The 20,851-nt window shown below is 29.9% G+C and overlaps 1 protein-coding gene across 1 annotated transcript in view; it reads left to right on the top strand.

Moving 5' to 3' along the window:
• The first annotated feature begins 1,436 nt into the window (after positions 1-1,436).
• The window catches only part of LOC111633752 (RNA pseudouridylate synthase domain-containing protein 2-like), a 39,800-nt gene continuing 20,385 nt past the window's right edge, over positions 1,437-20,851 (top strand). The window contains exons 1-7 of the mRNA XM_023378375.1: positions 1,437-1,552; positions 8,691-8,832; positions 13,777-13,910; positions 15,393-15,446; positions 18,530-18,621; positions 18,737-18,812; positions 18,945-19,159. Of these exons, the coding sequence (XP_023234143.1) occupies positions 8,774-8,832; positions 13,777-13,910; positions 15,393-15,446; positions 18,530-18,621; positions 18,737-18,812; positions 18,945-19,159 (630 nt within the window). The 5' untranslated portion in view covers positions 1,437-1,552; positions 8,691-8,773. The remainder of the gene's footprint in view (positions 1,553-8,690; positions 8,833-13,776; positions 13,911-15,392; positions 15,447-18,529; positions 18,622-18,736; positions 18,813-18,944; positions 19,160-20,851) is intronic.

The raw sequence follows: 20,851 nt of genomic DNA, 5'->3' as shown, positions 1-20,851 counted from the left end.
CGACGTGGGCCACCGCCTATGCCTCGCGGTCCGAAGAGCCTCGCGCCTCGAAGGTTTATGCATTACTTAAAAGCCGTGAACGCGACGAAAAAATTTTACTCGTCATAAAACAATAAATAGTTTGTCAAATTTTTATTCATAAAAATGCAGTTTCAACTGCTTTTTATTTTATAAAATCCGTTTTCTTGTGCTACCAGAGGGCCTTTTAAACAATAGGTAGTCTGGTAGCGTTGGTCAGAAGTAGTCCAAATTCAATACGAATGTTTGTTTCTTGAAAATTTGATCACGATTTAAATACAGTATTTACTTTTAATATTGCCGATATATCATTGAAAAGAAAACGTGTTGTATTATCATGAAAAGACAAATTAAAGTATTTGTTTCTATTATCTGGATTTTTCTTTATCCGGACTACCTTCATCCCCAATTAGTCCGGATAATCGTGGTTCTACTGTATCTTTATATTTATAATTATTTTTTAATTTGAATGTGTGAACAACTTGTATTTTCATTGTATTTTTTTGTATAACAATATAAATTATATTGTTTATTCTAATAATTTTCTTTTTAAAGATTTTGTAGAGTTTACTTTAATTTTTTCTAATTCATTCAGGAAATATTTTATTTGTAGATAATTATCTTAAAATATAAATATGAGATTATTCTTCAGTAAGATTAATACAGAAATTATTATTGTTGTTTTGATAGATGAAGGTCAATTGTTTCTAATTAAAGTAATAGTATCACATAGAGTTGCCAGTTGTACCAATCATATAATCTGTATTTGCAGAAATTAAAATTTGTCTATTGGTCTATTCATTTAATATCATACAATTTGACAAATGATGTTACATTACTGTTTGTAAATGGCAAATTTGGCATTTATCAGAAAACTATTTCATAAATTTCCATAATTTTATTGGAGAAGCTACTAAGAATCCCTAAGTTTTCTCTATGCTCTGGGTAAAATCCCTGGCTTTCCCTTTTAATGGCCCTAGCTAGTGGAACCCATTCTAGCAGCAAAGATGGAAAAATTTGTTTTGCCTCAGATGCAAGTTAAACCTCTCCTGTCTGAAGGTACTGATGGTGATAACCAAAGCATTGGTTATAAGCAAAGTTTTATAAGTGTATTTTAACTTGTTAAGTGGATTCAATTTTAATACACAAAAACATTAAATTTAACAAAAAGTTAAATTTTTACATTATATTTTAAAATCAAATATGCTAATTGATTCAAGTTTTATTTTAATTAATTAATTACTATACAGAGCATCCCCCAAAATAAGAATCCCAATCCTGATGCTGTAACTATGGCAACCTTACAAAAATAAATCAAGTTTCTTAATAATAATAAAAAATATATATTACTTTTTAATTTAATATTTCCATTCAGCAATTTAATTAAAAAGGTGGCCCCATCCTGGGCTGGCCACTTGGAGTTTTCCAGGTTTAATGTAACAGTGTTTTTCTTAGGTACATCCCTGTGGACGATACAGACATAATTCTGCACTATTTATTCTTGCTAGAGAAAATAATTTGGAGAATCTTTACAGTAAGTTTTATTTAATATTTTTTAATGATAAATTTTATTCAGTCATATATAAAATCACATCATGCTAGTCATTAAAAAATACATATTTTTTGTATCTGATATTTAGAAACTTTTTAAAGGAGCATTTAGAATAGATGACAAAGAAGAAAATAAATAAAAATTTAAAAATTTATAAAATAAAATTAAAAATCAATTCTAAATATCTTGGTGATAATAGTTTCATTTACAAATATTTCATTGCTAAGAACAAATTCCATAATATAGTATCCTCAAAATATACAACTATAGAACTTTAAAGCTAAATTTTAAAATTTACCAAAACTTCTTAATATATTAAATAATTAACTGAAATAAAGTAAAAAAATGTTTTTCTAAAATAAATATTTCTTAATACATCAAAGAAAAAGCACAGATTGATTGTATTATTTTTAAAAACTTAATAACTTGTAAAATAATAATTAATTTATTAAGTAATAAATTAATACAATTACAGTAAAACTTCTATTTAATGGACTAATGGATTGAAGGGCCAAAAGTCTGTTGTATAATGAAGTAGGTTTTCTGAATATATGTTAGAGAATTGACAAATTAGTTAGTTTATGTTCTTACTTATTGAGATATATTTGTGTAATTAAAATTAAGTATGTATGAGAAATTTAATTTCACAACTGTTCTGAGACTGTAATAAACAAGTATACAATCTAAATAAAAATAAATAAACATTTTTTTGGAAAATACAATTTAATTGTATCTAACTAAATCTGTTATGAGCTTTTGTTATAAAGAATTTTTATATTTTTATTTCCTATGAAATGTGAAAAAGCTTAATTTCAAGGGTAGGAGTGAGTTTTATAGTATAAATGTTAATAATGAGTAAAATTGTTATTAAGTCTGACCCTACTGGAAAGTCAAATGATCCCCTTTAACTCCCTACACCTTTGACTTTTAACCACCAAAATTTAATAGCATCAGTGCTTCTCGTATACAAGCCACTGTGTCGAATTTCATTATTTAATCATTACTCCATCCTGCAATATTAAGCAAAATAGATGCCAATACACATATCCATAAAATTTTTCTGCCTTTTTTGACTTTTTTGGATTCAGGAGGTTTCACAACATGGAGATTTACATAAAACTCTGAGGGTGAAATTTGGCATGATTCCAATACTTTTCCTTGATATGTATATGTTGCAGCTGGATTGTTAATTTAGCCGCTGTACAAAGCATTTAGATGTTTGCTTAAATGGTGTCATTTTGTAATAAAGCTAACATTCAGCTGGATTGTCATTATATCATGTTTTACAATGCGGCTGGCTATGTTTAGCTGTATTGTAAAGAGGTGGAAAACTCAGCCTTTTTACTAAAATGTGAATTATTCACTAAGTTTAGGACAAAAATGTTAGGAAGTAAAAAAACATATATTGCATAAAACTCTTAAATTTCTTTAACAGTTACAAAATAACATTAAACTTATCAAATAGATGTATTATTTATTAATACAAGATAAACTAGAATGACATTTAGATTTGCAAAGAACCTTCTTCTTAAAATATACACATCCATTAATGTAACACTGATTTTTTTGCATTTTGTATGAGCATTTTTAAATGCTTGACCACCAAATAATGATTGGTTATTCATGGCTTCTCGCAGAGATATCAGTCATTCTGGTATTTCATCATTATAATCATTCTGTGAGACTTTGTTCCCCTTGTTTTCCATTTCCACTTTCCTCCTGGTCTTCTTTTGGTTAATTAGCAAAAGCAATTATGCTAATTATGTGTCAAGTCATCAACCACTGGAAAGGTTAAAAAGGAGAACTGGATGGAGAAGAAAACACCCCTTTCCTTTTTTCCCCCTTTCTCCTCACCCGCTTGTGACAGCATTCACCTAGACATTCCTATCAACAGTCTGTAGAATGTTGGGACTTACTTGAAACCACAGTCCAAACATATGATTATTAATAGTGGAAACCTGTCAAATTGAATAAGTTAAGTAAGGATAGTCTTAACACCAAGGGAAAGTATCAACAATTCAATCAAGCTGTCCAATCTGTGACGTCCTGTGTCAGCAGAATCCGGATCCAACTTGAACTTAAACCCCATTAAATCATGATATCCTGAGACAGTTCTCATGCGACACCTATATAAAAAGGGTCACACTCAATCATCAGGGCAAACATCAGCGGAGGCCATATCAAGATAGACATCCCGTGACACCATGAAGACTACAGCCAGCCCCACCATATTCAGAGACCAGCCCGAGTGGACATTCCCCAGGAGAACATACAAGGTGGACATTTCCATACTCACCATACCCATGTGGACATACAGGGTGAGCACCAAGACCCACCAACCCCTACTGGACCTTGTTCCTGTCTTCTGCCTCGATCGCAATCTCTACATTTTGCTGCCCAGAGACACCTATTGAGGTATCGTGTTTATTGACTTTATGTAAACTCTGTCTCTCGAGCGAAATAGACTTTAAGATAGTTTAACCACGCTAGGGAATGAAATCTCCATTGTTCTATTTCTATCTCGGTTCTTTGTCAACCGACTACAGCTTGTGTTTTTCCTTTAGTTGTAATCACCTTTTTGTTTTTATTAAACTTGTTCAGTCTGTTTAAATGGTTGATTACTTGTGTATCACAGACATCTTATTAACGACCTCGCTAACCATTCAAGCCATCCATCAATACCGTGAACAGGATCTACCATCCTGTCGCCATTAAGAGGGGATTAGAGTTTGGCTCTCTACCCCCAGTTCTCACAATTCCATGACTCTTGTAATTTGTAATGACCGAACCAATTTTCATTTATTCCAGATTTAGCCTTTACCTTGTAAACACCATTTCTGAAATCAACATCTTTTCTCATATTTTTGGTATCTAAAGGGTCACAGTCTATTTTTGGTATATTATGAAAAATGCTTTTTCCAATATCTAATAGTGTAAGTTTCTTAGCAGTTTTGTTAACGGTTTCCTCTACAGTCCATTTAACTCCTGTATGCACTTCTCTTTTAATTTCTATATTATGCTTGCTTTTGCATAAAAAACAGATTATCTTTGATCCATAACCTTCATTGCTTTCAGACACTCTGCAAATAGCAAGAACAGGTTTAACATGGGAACTACACTGATGAGCTCCATTGGTTTCATTTTGACACATTGGACAGGTTAATCATGTGATAAATTTTCATTATTTTCTGTGTTTATTGTGTTAGAAATGATATCTTCACTAATAAAATTATCAGAACTGTGCGATGTCCATTGTGATATATCATATTGAATGTTTTCAATATCTTTTATGACATTTTGATCAGTGTTGGCAAGGTTCTCTAGCTCCTCAGTTTCAATAGATGAAAGAACACTGTCAGGAATATCAGAAATTTATAAACTACCAAACAAGGCTTGATAAGGTGATCTGTCAATGACTCGATGATATGATACATTTTTTTGATATCACACAAAATAGCACCCAGTCAACCATTTTGTTGAATTATTGTCATGCATCTAAGATCTAAGCATATTTTTAACATCTTAATTATTGTGTTCTATACTACCTTGTGTTTGTGGACGTCTGGGACTGCCATACACAATTTTACATTCTAGCCACATATTTACAAATTCTTTGAGGATTTTTGCAGTGAACTCCTGGTCATTGTCATTCTGTAGGATATATAGAGCTCCAAACTGTAAAAAACATTTTTAACAGTTCCACAGCTACTTCAGATGCCCATTTTGAGCATGCATCTGAAATAGCTGTGGAAGATGCAAGATGCCATCTAAAATGTAAATATTTAGTAGCATTATTTTGATAGTTTAACAGTCATTTATAATCTCCATCTGGAGCTGACTGTAAATCAATTAAATTGACTTTCCCACATACAATAAAATCTTTAGAAACTATTGGTCAGATCACAATACTTTTTTTAGGTATATTGCATTTGGTTTTGCAGGTAAGACATAAAGCAACAAATATTTCAACTGCTTTTTTTGTATATAAAATATGTTTTTAATACTGTGTAGCATTTTGTCAAGACCACTAATCTACTGGATTTATGAGTCTCTGTCAATACATCAAAATACTGTTCAGTAAGTATGATACATATCATAGGATCTTTAGGTGACTTTTTCTTTAAAATATAATCTTCTTTGACTTTATTTATGACATCATACTTGGAACACCAATACTATTTGATAGACGTCAACTGTGCACCAGAATCTATATCTATGGAATCTATCTTACCATTTTTGTACATCTGATAACCTCAAGAATTCTTTCCCTAATTCAAGGTTTCTTCAAATTTCCATGCTGCTTTGCATAGAATTCCATTAGTTATTTGTTGAAATTATCTTTAAATCCACTATATTCAGACACATTTTGCACACTTTCATTATTTGTTGTAATATCAATGTTTCTATTGGAACAGACATGTTAGACAATGCCATGTTCGTGAATGTCTCCTGGAGCCAACATTGCCAGATGTTTTTAACTTTTGTAGCAAAAAATTTTCTAATGAGTAGCCCAAAGTAGTCAACTCAAAAAAAGATTCACTTTTTTTTTATAAATAACCTGATATTTAATGATAAAATCACAAAATGACACCTTTTATACTTTTCTAGCAAAAACTGAAATGACAGAGCAAATGATTTGGGCTCAATTTACAGCCCTGAAGCAGGCCTGCAAATTATTTCGAAAATAGCAAGTGAAAGATTCAAAATACATGCATAAAATGTAATTCACTACTATGTTGAGAACACAGTCATTTTATAAGCAAAGAATGTAACAAATTATGCAAAAAATGATCTTGCAACACAAACTATAAAACTTAATTTTCTTATGTAATAATCTTAATAGCTACTATTAGTAAAATGACTTATCAACCACAATTATTTTATTTGAATGTTGACTAAGAGATTTCTTTATATCTGGGAATACTTTGTCCATTTCCCCATTTTACTACAAAATTAAGTCTAAAGGTGACATGAATAGAGATAGGTATTGTTGGGCCGTGTTCAGTAATGCAGAATTCTTGCTAAGTCTAGTTATGCTGCGATGTTGAACTCGTTTCTAACTACTGCTCAACTCCTCCCACCACTAGAATTCTAGCTAGTTCAGTCAGCTTCTTTTATCTACGCTAACTTGTACTAGTTGACGTTATTGTTTTTGTCTCGTCGTACAATTTGCAAGATGGCTGCTTGTGTTGGACTAAACGTATTTTATTATAAGAATCACAAAGTTATTCTCTCATTCTAAATCATTAACTCATTCTAAAATGACTTCAAAATGTAAAAATTATCATACGTCGTTATAACTGATTTTGAATACATTTTAACGGAAGATAGCAGTCCATTTCGTTAATTACAGTTAATAATTGCTTTATTAATTTCATCACAATCTGAAGCAGCTTTCATTTTGAATAATTTATTGGTTACTTCATCCTTTTTGACCAGTTCTTTTGTGACAGTTGTTGCGATTATAATTTTAACTTTGTCCACATTTTGCCTAGTTGTCTAACTATAAATAATTGTTCAGTGATGCTCAGAACATTCTTAGCTCCACCCACTAAGCCATCAGAATTCTGACTTAGGTGTTCTGCATTACTGAACACAGATCTGTTCTAAACCAAAACAAATGATGAAATAATTTATGTAACCAAGTGAAATTTTTGTAGCCCAGAAAGTAGGCAATATGCCAGATGATTTTTTTACATCAAACTAAAATAAGAGTAACCCATTTTGGCAATCTGGCAACATTACTTAGTGCTCAAGTGGTAAGGATTGAAAGTAAACAGAACAATCTTGTGGTTTATCTAATGCTGCATTGTAAAGTGGCTAATTATTTAGCCAGCCATATTATAAATGTGAAATTTTATTCAATCCAGCAGTTTGGTTTAGCCTCTTTGTAAGGTGGCTGAATGGTAGCTTTATTACAAAACAGTGCCATTTAATCAAATGGTTAGACACTTTGTAAAGCAGCTAAATTAACAATCCTGCTGCAACATAAACAGCTGGGAAAGTAAAACGACACTTTTCACTGTATAATCTGGAAATGTAAAGACGTTTTTCAGAAGTCTTCAGAATACATTAATATTTAAAAAGTGATCCATGTTAGATAGATTGTAATGGCCTGCACATGATCCATTGTAAGAACATTATCAGTATGCCTATAAACTATATGGGAAGTATGTCTTTGTAAATAGTGAGATTTATAGAAAATTTATTAGAATTAAGAAAGTACTATTCAAAAATGAAAATTTCTAACTTGTAAGTTGTTAGATGTCAAAAACCAAATACTTATATAGTTTTCACAGTGTAATACTTTCGACTCCACATGTGCTACTCCTCTGAGTGATGATATAGTGCAGTGGTTCTCAACCGGGGGTACATGTAACCGTAGGGGTATGAGCGTAAATCAAAGGGGTATATCTAACTTTCATTATAAAATGGTGTATGTTAATCAATTTACTGTAAATTATTAACACAAGAAATGACAAAAACTTGCTTTAAAATATTACAGTGTGAACACCGATTTCCCTTTTAACAGTCTAAATCTGTGTTTCTCAACCGCTAGTCCACAACTCTAATCTGACCAGTCTGCGAAAACTTTAAAAATATATATTTAACCTGTCCTGCTTTGTTGCCGAATAGGAAATATGTGGATTATTAATCCGTTTATTGATCAGCAAACTAATAGATTGAACAACTTTGAACAGGAAAAACTAATCGAATTAAGTTCAGACTTGGGATTAAAAACATTGTTTGAATCACTGCCCATAACACAGTTTTGGATTAAAGTTAAAACTGAATATACAGTTTTACGTGAAAAGGCAGTTAGGATGTTACTACCTTTTTCAACAACATACTTATGTGAATCAACGTTTTCAGCAATGGCAATGATACAATCGAAACAACAAAATCATTTAACAAAATCATTTAAGTGCTAGTTCCGCCTTAGCGGAACTAGCACTTAAATGATTTTGTTGTTTCGATATATATATATAAAATTTTGTGTTTTTATATTTATATTTTACATAAAACTTTCGGAAAATTTATTTTTAATTTTTTTATCTTATAACATTTTTAATTTATATATAACTAAGGATTAAATATGTGTTACAAATTTTTTCTGCAGCTGTTCATCGATTAGATCGTTTAACATCTGGATTATTAATATTTGGATTGAATCAAGCAACTGCAAAAAATATAATAAATCAGATGAGAGACAGACAAGTTCAAAAGGAATATCTTTGTCGAGTAGAAGGAAATTTTATGGAGTAAGTTCTTAAAATATTGTTAAAATAAAATTGCCTTAAAACATAATAGATATATTTATAAACACATTTAAGTAACCTTTAACTTCCAGTAACAAAAATTTTTAATGTAAAAATTTTCTGACAAACTTTTGACCTTAATCAACATTTGCCTCAGCCAAAATTGGAATGTGTAGAACAAAAATTTTTTAAAATATATTTTTAAATAATTAGAACAATAACATAATGTTGTAAAATAACAACAAATTAATCAGTTATAAATATAAAATTAAAGAAGATATAAATATAAGGAATAAAATAATACAAAATAAAAATAATGATTATTAACTTATATTGGCAATTCCTGATTTTTCGTAAAAGCATTGCCAAGCATATGAGACAAATTTTCCGTCTTTAAAGTTAATACTATTGCTAGTCAGATTGGTTTTCCAAGGCTTCTAGGGCCCTGATGTGATCAGTTTAAAATGATTGCTTAATTAACATGGCATTCTGGAGATTGGCTTGCATATCTGTCTCAGTGGCATAAATGGATAAGGTGGTGTATGCTTTTTATTCAAAATGTTGTAATGATGTTCCTGCAACCTTGTGTGTGTGGAGTGCTTAGTGGACTCAATGTATACCATATCTCTTTGGAATCTGTTGTCCCTGGAACATTGTACACCCCTGAGGCCCTACATTTATTGGTCTTGTTCTTTCCATTCTGTAGTAATTTATACACTATAAGAACTCTCTTGTGTGGATACGGATTTGGCTGTATGCCATATCCATACAAGAGAGTTCTTAATTCAGATATGACAAGATATGCACATGAAGTTTTTTTCATGTTTGACCTCTGTTGGAAACTCCTTAGTTGTTGGAATTGTTGCATAAGGAATGTTGGCTGGAGTAGGCACAAGCTAAATTATGTATTAAGTCCCTTCTATAACCTTGCTTTATAGCTATGTCCTCCAGATGTTTTAGCTCTTTTAAAGTGTCTTCCCAATTTGTATGATGTGTGAAGACCCATCTTGTCAGTGCATGGAAGGCAGCCACCTTATATGAAAATGGATCAGTTGAGTTTGCCAGAATAAATAATGGTAGATAGCCAGGTTTGTAACAGATTCCAGTTTCTATGCAGTTCTTGTTGAAATGAAAGGCAATATCTAAGCAGTGAGTGCTGGTATTATTTGTCTGATCTAATTTAAGGGTTAGTCTATATGGGTTATCATTTATGCATTGTAAGAAACAGTCTACAACCAACTCAGTTCTCCAAAGAACAAACAGGTTGTCAACAATATATACAACAATGTTTGATATGAATTCAGATATGACTTTTTTTTCCAACAGATGCACAACCAACTTGCATAACTTGGGCACTCCCTATTTTTGTAAATATGTGCTGTTATTAAATTGGCATACAGAGGTATAACATATCAGGTGTGCAAGTTTTAAGATTTGTTTTCAGTGAGCAGGTACATCAACTTTCTACAGCAAAAGATCCCTAAGAGCACAGAAGCACAGTTGCAGCTTTACCAAGGAATATAAGGAAATGAAATCAAATATTGTAGTATTCACTCTATCTATTAAATTTACCTGCTGTATGATATCTATCAGATTGGTGCAATTCTTGATAGTTAATGTATAACCTTTCAAATATTCTGATGCTAGGTTGTGTACAGCATTTTCTAACAGTAGAGTAGGTGATCTTGCTTTATCTACTATGGGTCTAAGTGAAGGCATTGGTTTATGTGTTTTTGTGAATGCAAATAATTTAGGGTTGTGTGGTGAGACGACAACCACACTGTTCAATTTCAACTTCTTGGTCAGGGATGTAACACCTGAAGAAGACCCTAGAAATGGGTCAAAAGCATTAGTGTTACGTTCTAAGTATTATCTGCAAAGCTATATAAGGTTAGCGCGACATATTTATATTTATTATTGCTTTGCTCATTGGATGGATCTAATTGATATTGCTTGTAAATTATTTAGTATTTTATTCAAGGTTATCTTATGTTCTAGCATGTTCACAGTTGGCTTATTATTGGCCCTAAGTATTATATAATATTCATAATAAAAATAATTTTTTTTACTATTGCCTTAAAGTAACTATCTTGTTATGGGAGTCCTGCAGATGTCAGATGTCTTAGCACGTTCCTTAACATCACTTCTTTAATAATTTTGTAAAGAAATGTATTTTTTTTTTTTTTATTGAATTGCTTACATCCTGTTAAATTTATGAATAACTTCAAACTTTACAACAATAACTGTTAAAGTATACATGCTATCTGTCCTAAGAAAAACAATTAGAATGAGAGATCAAGGGGCCAAATTGATAAAAACCTGTGTCACCAGGGCATCCTTTTTGTCCAGTTATGAAAGACCCAGGCTGTCTTGTTCAGTTTTCTTTCTGGCCTGATACATGTTTTTCTTGGTTGTTGTGCTCTCCATTACTGCCAACTCTTTCAACATTGCTGAAAATCCTTCAAGGTATATCTCTCTTCCTCTTGACAGACTGTCTTTGAGACCCTTGTCAAACTTTACAGCATATTGCTTTTATATACAGAGTCTCATTCTTCTAGATGACGACTGACTCAGTTGTCATCTAGGAAAATGAGACTCCCGTTCATACTTTTTGCTGGGATCTAGAAAAGCATCATTTATTAATTGTGCAAAATTAGAAAAGCATCATTGATTGTTTGTGCAAAATATCTGTTGTGTTAAACACAACAGATATTGTAAGGATGTCTTTCTCAGTAAGCAATTTTACTATGTAAGAATGCATTCTTCTTTGTCCAGAACTCATTTATGCATATACATGGCCCCTTTTGTTCAAACTATCCAGTTATCCACTTTCAATTGAAATATTAAAATTTTTTCAAGATTATTTTTTTGCTTCAATATATAGTTATGACTTAGATCACATGACCTCACATGATGAAATAAATTAAATTTGAAAAAATGTCTTAATGATTCATTTATATGTATATTTCTTTACAAAATAAAAGTATTAAATCAAAATATAAACATACAACTAGAGGATTTGATCCCGGGATCCCGGGATCTCGACCACTTTTCAGTCCCAAAATTTTCGGGATTAAGTTTTCCTAATCCCGGGATTTTCGGGATTGACATCATTTTAAAAAAAATTGCAAAATAGACTGCATGAAGCGAAACGTTCAGTGCCAGTGCTTTTAACAGAATTGCTTGCCTATCATTTTAATATAAAATACAAGAAATTTTATTCCAAGCAAGCAGCAGAAATTAACCTAGCGGGCTTGCGATGCTTGCTTGGAATAAAACTTCTTGTATTTTCAACTAAAATGATAGGCAAGCAGTTCTCACTGGGTTACTTGGTAATATACTTCATTTTTGTATTTTTGAATTTTCGCGGGCGCCAATCGATTTTCTGGCGCAGTCGAGAGCACTACTCAGTGCGTTTTACCTGTCAATGTGTCAGCCATCTTGTTTTGCCAGTGTAGTTAATATAGACCCGACGCCTCTCGCTTAGGGGGGTCGACCTTAGGTGAAAAGGTTACGACCCTCGCCTTGCCCGCGATCTGTCAGGATGATGCGAGAAAGTCTTTTTACGTTTCGGGGTAGTGGTTTGCTGGACGCTGAGAGACTCACACAGAGACCGAATTTACAAAATTAACGCGTTTATTTTTAGAAAGACATGCTTACAATGATCGAAACAATCGGGATTGTAGCCTTTACTCCTACAATCCCGATCCGTGTCGACCGGACTGTTTTCTTCCATCCTCCCCGTGTCCTCGAAGCTTATAAGTATTTACTAACGATTCCTCCAACTTCCATCAAACCTAAACGCGTTTTCTCAGCAGCTGCATATATGTGCAACAAATTGAGAAGCAGACTTGGTGATGAGACACTGGATGCGTTGTTATTTCTCAGATCATATTTTCGCAATTCAAATTAGAATGTTCCTATTAGATTAGTTTTCTTTATATTTAAGAAAAATGTGACTGATTAATATTATTTTTAAATACTTTTTGCTAAGAAACTTACTTTACTACCTACTTACTAGGTTGTTATATGAAAGTAGTCTATTTAGTCGATGTTAAGAGAGATTTTTGTGAATTTTCAACGTTTATTTGCATAGTTTGTTACATAAAAGTTTTTTCAATTTATGTGAGTTTAAAGAGATCTCAGTGATGCTTAAAAAAGAATAAATTTAACATGAAGACAGTGATTTTAAGTCTGGTTAGTCTGACTGTAAGTCTGATTAATTAGAGTGATTAAATTAACTAGGTGTATACCGTAAAATACGTTGATTTTTGTCTAAATTTTGATTTTTAATTTCTGTAAGATTTTCTTATTTTTTATTAACCCTCAATACCGAAATAATCCCGGGATCGAATAAGTATAATCCCGAAATCCCGGGATTAGAAATAAGGACCGGGATTGAATTCCCTACATACAACTCAAAATTATAATTAATGGTTTCTGCATATGCTCCATCAGCATCTTTGCAAAAATTTGAATGTCATTTGCATGGAAAAAATATTTCTAAATATTTCAGAGATTATTTTGTAAACTGCTTTCCTTGTGATATTTCAAATCTTACAAATTTCACTAATAATAATAAATTCTATTCTTTTAAGATCATAACACATTATTGAATATTCTGGAGTAATGCAAGTTTGAAAATAAAATTAATTAAAAAGTTAAAAAGCAGTTTAAACAGGAATTTAATTATTGAATTTTGTAAAGAAATATACATATAATTGAGTTATTAACATATTCTTTCTAATTTAATATGTTTTAGAAAAAAGAGATAGTTACTTTAGGGACATCCTGTATTTATATGGAGATATTTTTAGTCACTTCTATCATGGGTACTGTAAGTTTTCATTATATATGTTATTGATTATGACTGATTGTTGTTATGATTATTCTGTTAAAAATATGTTGCTTTTTATATTAATTTAAAATATACTCTTTTATTTTAAGAGGAGAAACAATATGTAAAGAACCGATATTAATGTATCGAAATGCTGGAATATGTCTCGTAGATCCTAATGGAAAGAAATGTTTAACGAAATTTGTAAAACTCAGTTTCAATGGAAAATCAAGTGTTGTTTTATGTAAGTTTAAAAAATATCCTATTTGCAAAAGTTGTAATGATTATATTTTTTATAAGTATTGAAAAATAATTAAAATGTGAGAAAGAATCAATTTTAATTAATGTGTTTCTTCTTATACACAGTGTATATGTTAATTCAAATTTAAACATTAATACTTTTTAAAAAGTAAATGCAGAGTTATAAGTGTACAGTTTTATTCTACAATAATATACAAGAGTAATGCAACTAGATTCTTATTAAGATTTTTTTTTTAACTTACCTATGTCATATTCCAGTATTATATGAATCTTTGGCCATCACAAAATATTTATCAACACAAATCTTTCTGTGAAAGAATGTCACAATCCTAATGCTACTAAGATGTGAGAACTTGTATATTTTTGTGGTATTATTCTACACATACCTATCACAATTATCTCTTTAATTTGGAAATGTTGTCTATCTCTATATGGAACATTAATCCCTCCAATGCTTTTTTTTTTTTTCATCTTTATTTTCATCAATCATCATAAATGCTTTTTGGGAGTTCCCAAAATGCATTTATGATGATTGATGAAAATAAAGATGAAAACTAATGAGCAATTATTTACTGTGACATTGTCACAATGCAGGCTGCAATTTTTAATTTATTTCATTTAAAATATATGCTCTCCACCTCAAATTAGTACTATAGTGTCTTGCTCTTGTACATCATACTTTTTTGTTAGCAATGGAGTTGTGACAGTCATGTATTAACTGTTTTCAGGGGAAAAGTTTTGAATTGATATAACGTGACTTCTGGTTTGCATCAGAAGTTCATATATAGTAACCGGGACCTCCTGCCCCTACGCTTTCTATATCTGGTCTTGACTTTCATATATCTAACTCCATTCACAAGATTAAGGAAGGATGTACAGACATGTGGATGGATGACAATGGGAATTTATAGGTCTATAATTTTTTAAAATTGCAGCCCAATAAAAAAAGGAGGATGAAGTAGGATGGTCTACTGAAGTTTTGTGATGGTTTTTCCAGACTGAACTGTGTTGGATTCATATTTTTATGGTTAAAAATCATTTTTGTCACATCTTTTGTGAGAATAAAAATGCTTAAAATGCTTTTCTGCTCAACAATTACTACTACTACTACTACTACTATGTTTAGAATACATAACACTCACAATTGCCATTTTCAAAGACTCCTACTTCACTGTTGTCTACTAGAAAACTTTGCAACTCTATAATGAAAGACATTTAAAAACTACAGTATGTATTTCTTCTAACTAAATTTGGCTGTAGAAATTGAGTATGTTATATTACTTTCATAGCATTACTCATACATACATTTTATTTGTACTAATTAATAAACTATAGAATTTTTCATTATGTTTAATGGTTTCTAAGTTAAAAAATAAATGTGGAAAAATATTTTATGAATAATTATTTTGTCTAATAAATAAAAGCATTTATAAAACTTATAAAATACTTAAAAAATTATTTTTAGGCAAACCTCTGACTGGAAGAACTCATCAAATTCGTGTACATTTACAATATTTAGGTAAGACAATTAAAATATACAAAAGTTATCAAAGATTTTGTAGCATTAAAAAATTTGAGTATAATTCAATATGTTAATTTCACTTTGGTGGTATTTTATCTGAATAGTTATTTAAGAGGATTTAAAAAAGAAAATGTTACATAATTTTGATAAAAATGACTTCAGTTAGTTGGATATTTCAAATTTTATGTAAAATTTTAATTTTATATATTTATACAAATGATAGGCTGTGTGTTTTAGGAATGTTTTAAATGTGGTTAGAGTAGTTTTATTTTTTATTGTTTTGTTTTTGTGTAAAAAACAGTCAAGCATTTTTTTTTTACACAAAAATCCTTGACATTACCTATCTCATAAAAAGTGGTTTTAAATCTCTTTGCCTTGAAAGATTTTATGAAAATGTGAAGTATAAAAATACATATAAGGTATTGATATAAAATACAAAATAAAAACAGTCAGAAATATAGAAAACATACTAAAGAAATTTTTCTTCTTCAAATTCTTCAAGAGCTAGTTTTTTCAATTAATAATGATAAAATGAAAGTTTTAAGACACTTTAACTAGTCAGTTATTTTTCTCTTGTTTACTGTAATTCATTCTAAGATATCATTTTCATAATCTGAATATTTTTTCCTTTTCTCATTCGCTTTCATTCTTTTTGCTTACTTAGTCTTGATGCACTTGCTACTCATCATTTTAATTAATTAATTTATTTTTCAGTCAACCTTCTACAGGTAATTAATTACAGATATAAATGAAAGAAGTTCCACTACATTCATGTACTTAACTAATTCAATTTTTTATGTGGGTTTCATATACTGTAGTTCATTCAATACTGGGTAATCTGCAATGTATTTTCAAATAAATTTGTTTAAGTGGCACATTTTCATTAACAATGTTTTTATAGAATAGTGGTTAAAATATTGACTTATAAAAATGCAGTTATTGTACTAAAAACTGTTAAGTTGTTTTACAATGCATAATTTTCAGCAAGTAGTATTGCAGATATCACAGAAATAACTAAAATATTAGCTTTTCAGTTCTGTGCACATCTAAACTTTCTCTTTGGTGAAAATAAAGATTTATGCAAATGGTTAAAATGATTGCTGCATCATTATAGCTCAAGCTAGGATCACTTTCTGCTAATGTCTGTCTACTTTAATCACTTTCTTACTAACATTTTAGATATATATAGTTTACATTTATCTCAACATTAATCAAAATTTAATTTTTATTCTTTTGGTCTTAGCCCCATTTATTTATTTATTTTTTTGTAAATAAATTAGAGCATAGTGTTTTTAAATGTAATTGTGTAATTACATTGACAGTACTATAACAACAGTTAAATGATTGCATAATTTTAATTACAGATATAAAGAATTTGATGTTTTATGGAATACAGTGGAATTTCTATATGTGTTGGATTCTTGTATTTGCATTAATTTCCCATAGAAATTAATTTTATGGAATACAGTGGAATTTCTATATGTGTTGGCAAATTGTATTTGCATTAATTTCCCATAGAAATTAATGCAAATACAATTAATCCGTTCTAGACGTCAGTATTTTTGTAATTTTATTTGTAAAATGGATTTTCTTTAATGAAAATATAGGAAAACATGCTCATAAACAGTCGACCTAGGTTAAATTTTCGGAAAAGGGGAAAGATTTGACGGGTATAAAAACATCACATACGGTCGTTAAAGTTCTAAAATGACAGATAGCAGAAACAATAGGCTGAATTATGAGCGAAAGGCTTATAGGTTTATCAACAATCTCTGATCAGAGTTGACGAACAGGTGTCAAATAAACGCTTCGGAACAAACCTTTCTCGTGACCTGATCTGGTTTCGGTTTTCACCTGGAGACAAAGAAGAAAACAATCGGGAAGCGAGGAATGGGACGCAGGACTAATCGTAAGGTGAGATTCAAGGAAGAAATACTATAAAAACCCCGAATCTCAAGGTCAAAACGCAGTTTTCCTAAAAATTCTATGGCGATTAATCTGTGTCATCTTCATCTGGATTAAGCCTGAAGTCGTGCCCGTTAAAATTTGTGTTGTGTCTCGCGGACCGCTCCAGTTGTGGCAGCTCTGTCACCTGCCATCGCTTCTGTGATCAAGCGAACCCATCTCGTCCGCTCTGGGACTACGACTGATCAGCTTTGCACTATCGTAGGACCAGCGATACGCCACTCCGCAGTGCCGAGAGAAAATACTGTAGATAAGCCATTTCCAACTACCTCAAATATGTAAGCATCTTCCCGTTCTAATAAACGATTTTCACTGTAAAATACTAGTCATCTTTGTCTCCTCCGCCACACCAACGTACAAATGGACTCTAGACCATCACTGACACACGATTAACTGATTTTCTCTAAAAGTCGGCAAGCTACAAATTTGACACAAAAAGCCGTTAAGTTCGTTATCTGAGACAAAATTTTTCCAAAATAAAAGTTTGTTAACCGATTTGGTCGTTAACCAGGACGTTCGTTAACTGGGGTTCCACTGTATAGAGAATTCTGAACCAGAAGGCTTTCTGGTTATTTTTAAATATAAAAATCAAATATTGCTATATTTTTCCTGTCAAATATAAAGCTAATTTTACATTTTTCAGTTTAAATAAATATAATAACTGATGAAAGTATATCATTTCCAGACCAAAGAATATCAGTTTGCATATTTATAGTAAGCTAATTTAAGCTTCATTACTAATGGACAAAAAGGTGTTCTGCTAAACTATTTTATTCATTTGATATTAGCTAGGTCTTGAAAACATTACCTTTGAACTAGATTGTTTTTGGTAGTTTTCCCTATTGTGTGAGTTCTAATAAATCTAATGATAAGAGCTTCATTATAATTAAATTTTAATGTAATATAAATGTTTTTATTGTGTGAATATTCATTTACATATTTGGTTTATAATCAGATGATAAAAAATATCAATATTTTCTAATATTTTAAACTAAAATTTAAACTCTAAAATAAAATACATTTATTTTAAAATGATAATTTGTGGAGTATTTTTGTATATTGTTTATTAATTATATTCTGTTTATATTTCTAAAAAGTTGTATTGCTTTATTTAGGTCATCCTATAATAAATGATCCACTTTATAATACAGATTGGTATGGACCATATAAGGGGAAAGCTTGCAATTATGGAAAATCAAAAAAAGAAGTAATAAATTGTTTGAGCATAACATAATTGAAATTTGTACAAAATTTGTTTGTATTATTTTTAAATAAGTAGAGAATTTAAGTATTAATTAGCTTATTTTTAACTAATTGAATAGCTAATTGAAGATTTGGTTTTTAAAAGAATATCAAGATTTTGGAAGACTGAACCATCTGAATTTTCAAGGAAGACAGGTTAAATTTACTATAATTAAGTATTTAATAATAGGATTTATAGAATAAATTTTTTTATTTATAGAATTTCATTAGAATAACAGCAATAAAATGTACCAAAATGTTTTAATTGAACAATTTTTACTTTTACAGATGAAAATGTTTCAGCATCTCAACCTGTAAAAATAAGCCAGTTACCATCATTATCACATTATATAAATTTAGAAGAATATTTAAATTTATTAAAAGTATATCAGTTTGATGTAAGAAAATTAACAAGAGATCCTACATGCAAAAATTGTCTGCATATAAATACAGATCCAAAACCTGATGAACTGATGATGTTTTTACATGCTTATGAGTATAAAGTAAGTTTAAAAAACATATTTAAATTTTAAAAACAATAAAATAAACTAAATATTTATTTTTCAATACTTTATATAAGGTTATAAGCAAACGTAATTAATTTTTCTTTTTAATTTACATACTGTTTTTAGATATTTCTAAAAAAATTTTAATCTTTCATGAAAATGTTTAAGCAAACTGTAATAAGCAAAAGTAATATCTTTATAGCATATTTAAATTTATTTATAATAATCTTTTCCCTTTTATTTATAATCTATATAAAAAATACATGGTGTAAAATAGGAAAATAAATAATATAAAAATAATAAAGTACATCATATTTTTAATTCTATTTGCTGTTTATCAATATTCTGAAATAATTTTAAGAAACTATTGTTATATGGTGCTTGAACTTGTCAGAATATGCAAGTTTCATAAATTAGCTTCACATGTTTATTTTCATTTTTGTTTTGTTTTTATGTAATAATATTATAATATAAAATGGACAGTACCTTTACATATCTATTATTTTCAAATAGGTAAATAGTTTTTTTTTTTTGGAGTGTTTTACTGTCATTTGAGAATTTTAGATGGACTGGAACAAGTTTGGGACTGGACAGGCCATCTGACAATATTGGCAAATTGGTATTAGAAATGTCAGTGCACTTTGGGACTGCCTAGTTGTACAAGAAATGCATAATTTTAGAAATCAGTTAAAAATGTCTTCTGTATAAAAATTTTAACCATCATATTAACAGAAGACATTAGTAACGTCTTGATTGATCTGAGAGTATAACAAGTGTATTATCATCATTGACTGTTGCATATGTTTAAATAAAGTTAGCAGTTTATTCAAGTAAGCCACACGAATTCTCAAAGACACATTTTTTAAATAATTGATCATATATCTTTATCTATTTATATAAACATAATATATACAGATATACTTTTAAATAATGTTTTGAAGGCTTTTCATAAAAGTGAATATTGGATTTGCATTATGCATATTATTTTTACCAGTAACAAAAATTGACTTTGGAACAGTCTGGTACAAAATCATTTAAAATCATTTATGTTAATAGCTACAAAAAGAGAAATTCTGAAAAATCTTGATTGATGTTAAAATATTGATATTGTATGAATGTAGTATTCAGTTTCTATTGTGTTGGTAATGTATATTGTAATTATATATAATTGATTATAATAATATATTCAAATTTAAGCAGGTGGAAAAACTGGATTGTCCAAAATAAACAAATAAACTAAACCTTGATAAATCCAGTTACAAATTTATTGAAATAAAAACGTTTTCAATTAGATTTTACTGATCTTCAGTAACAAGCTTTTTGAATTATTTGGAATGTATATAGAAAGTTGCATGAAAAATCATAATGCATCAATCATAGAGATGCAGAAAACTTGTTAAACACCTGGCAGGCATTTTATGAAATGTATTTTATGAGCATTTATATTAAGAACTAGCTGCAAGGACCTGCTTTGCTGGGTTTTTATTTGTATGTAATATAGTTTTTTTTATATATATAAAAGACTGTTTTTCTAAGTAATCTAGAATCTAGCTGCAAGGACCCGCTTCGCTGGGCAAAAAGTAACGATAGTGAAGATTAAGATAATTACATTATAGCTAATCTTACCCGTTTTCACAGAATGCAAGAATTAGGTCCCCCGTTTCCAGACTAATTAGAGAATTTTTACGT

The sequence above is a fragment of the Centruroides sculpturatus genome, unplaced genomic scaffold, assembly GCF_000671375.1.
Source record: "Centruroides sculpturatus isolate CEXI.00-Female unplaced genomic scaffold, Cexi_2.0 scaffold737, whole genome shotgun sequence".
In the NCBI taxonomy this organism is placed as follows: Eukaryota; Metazoa; Arthropoda; class Arachnida; order Scorpiones; family Buthidae; genus Centruroides; species Centruroides sculpturatus.
The sequence above is the reverse complement of the archived record's forward strand: the minus strand, read 5'-3'. Positions and strand labels throughout refer to the sequence as shown.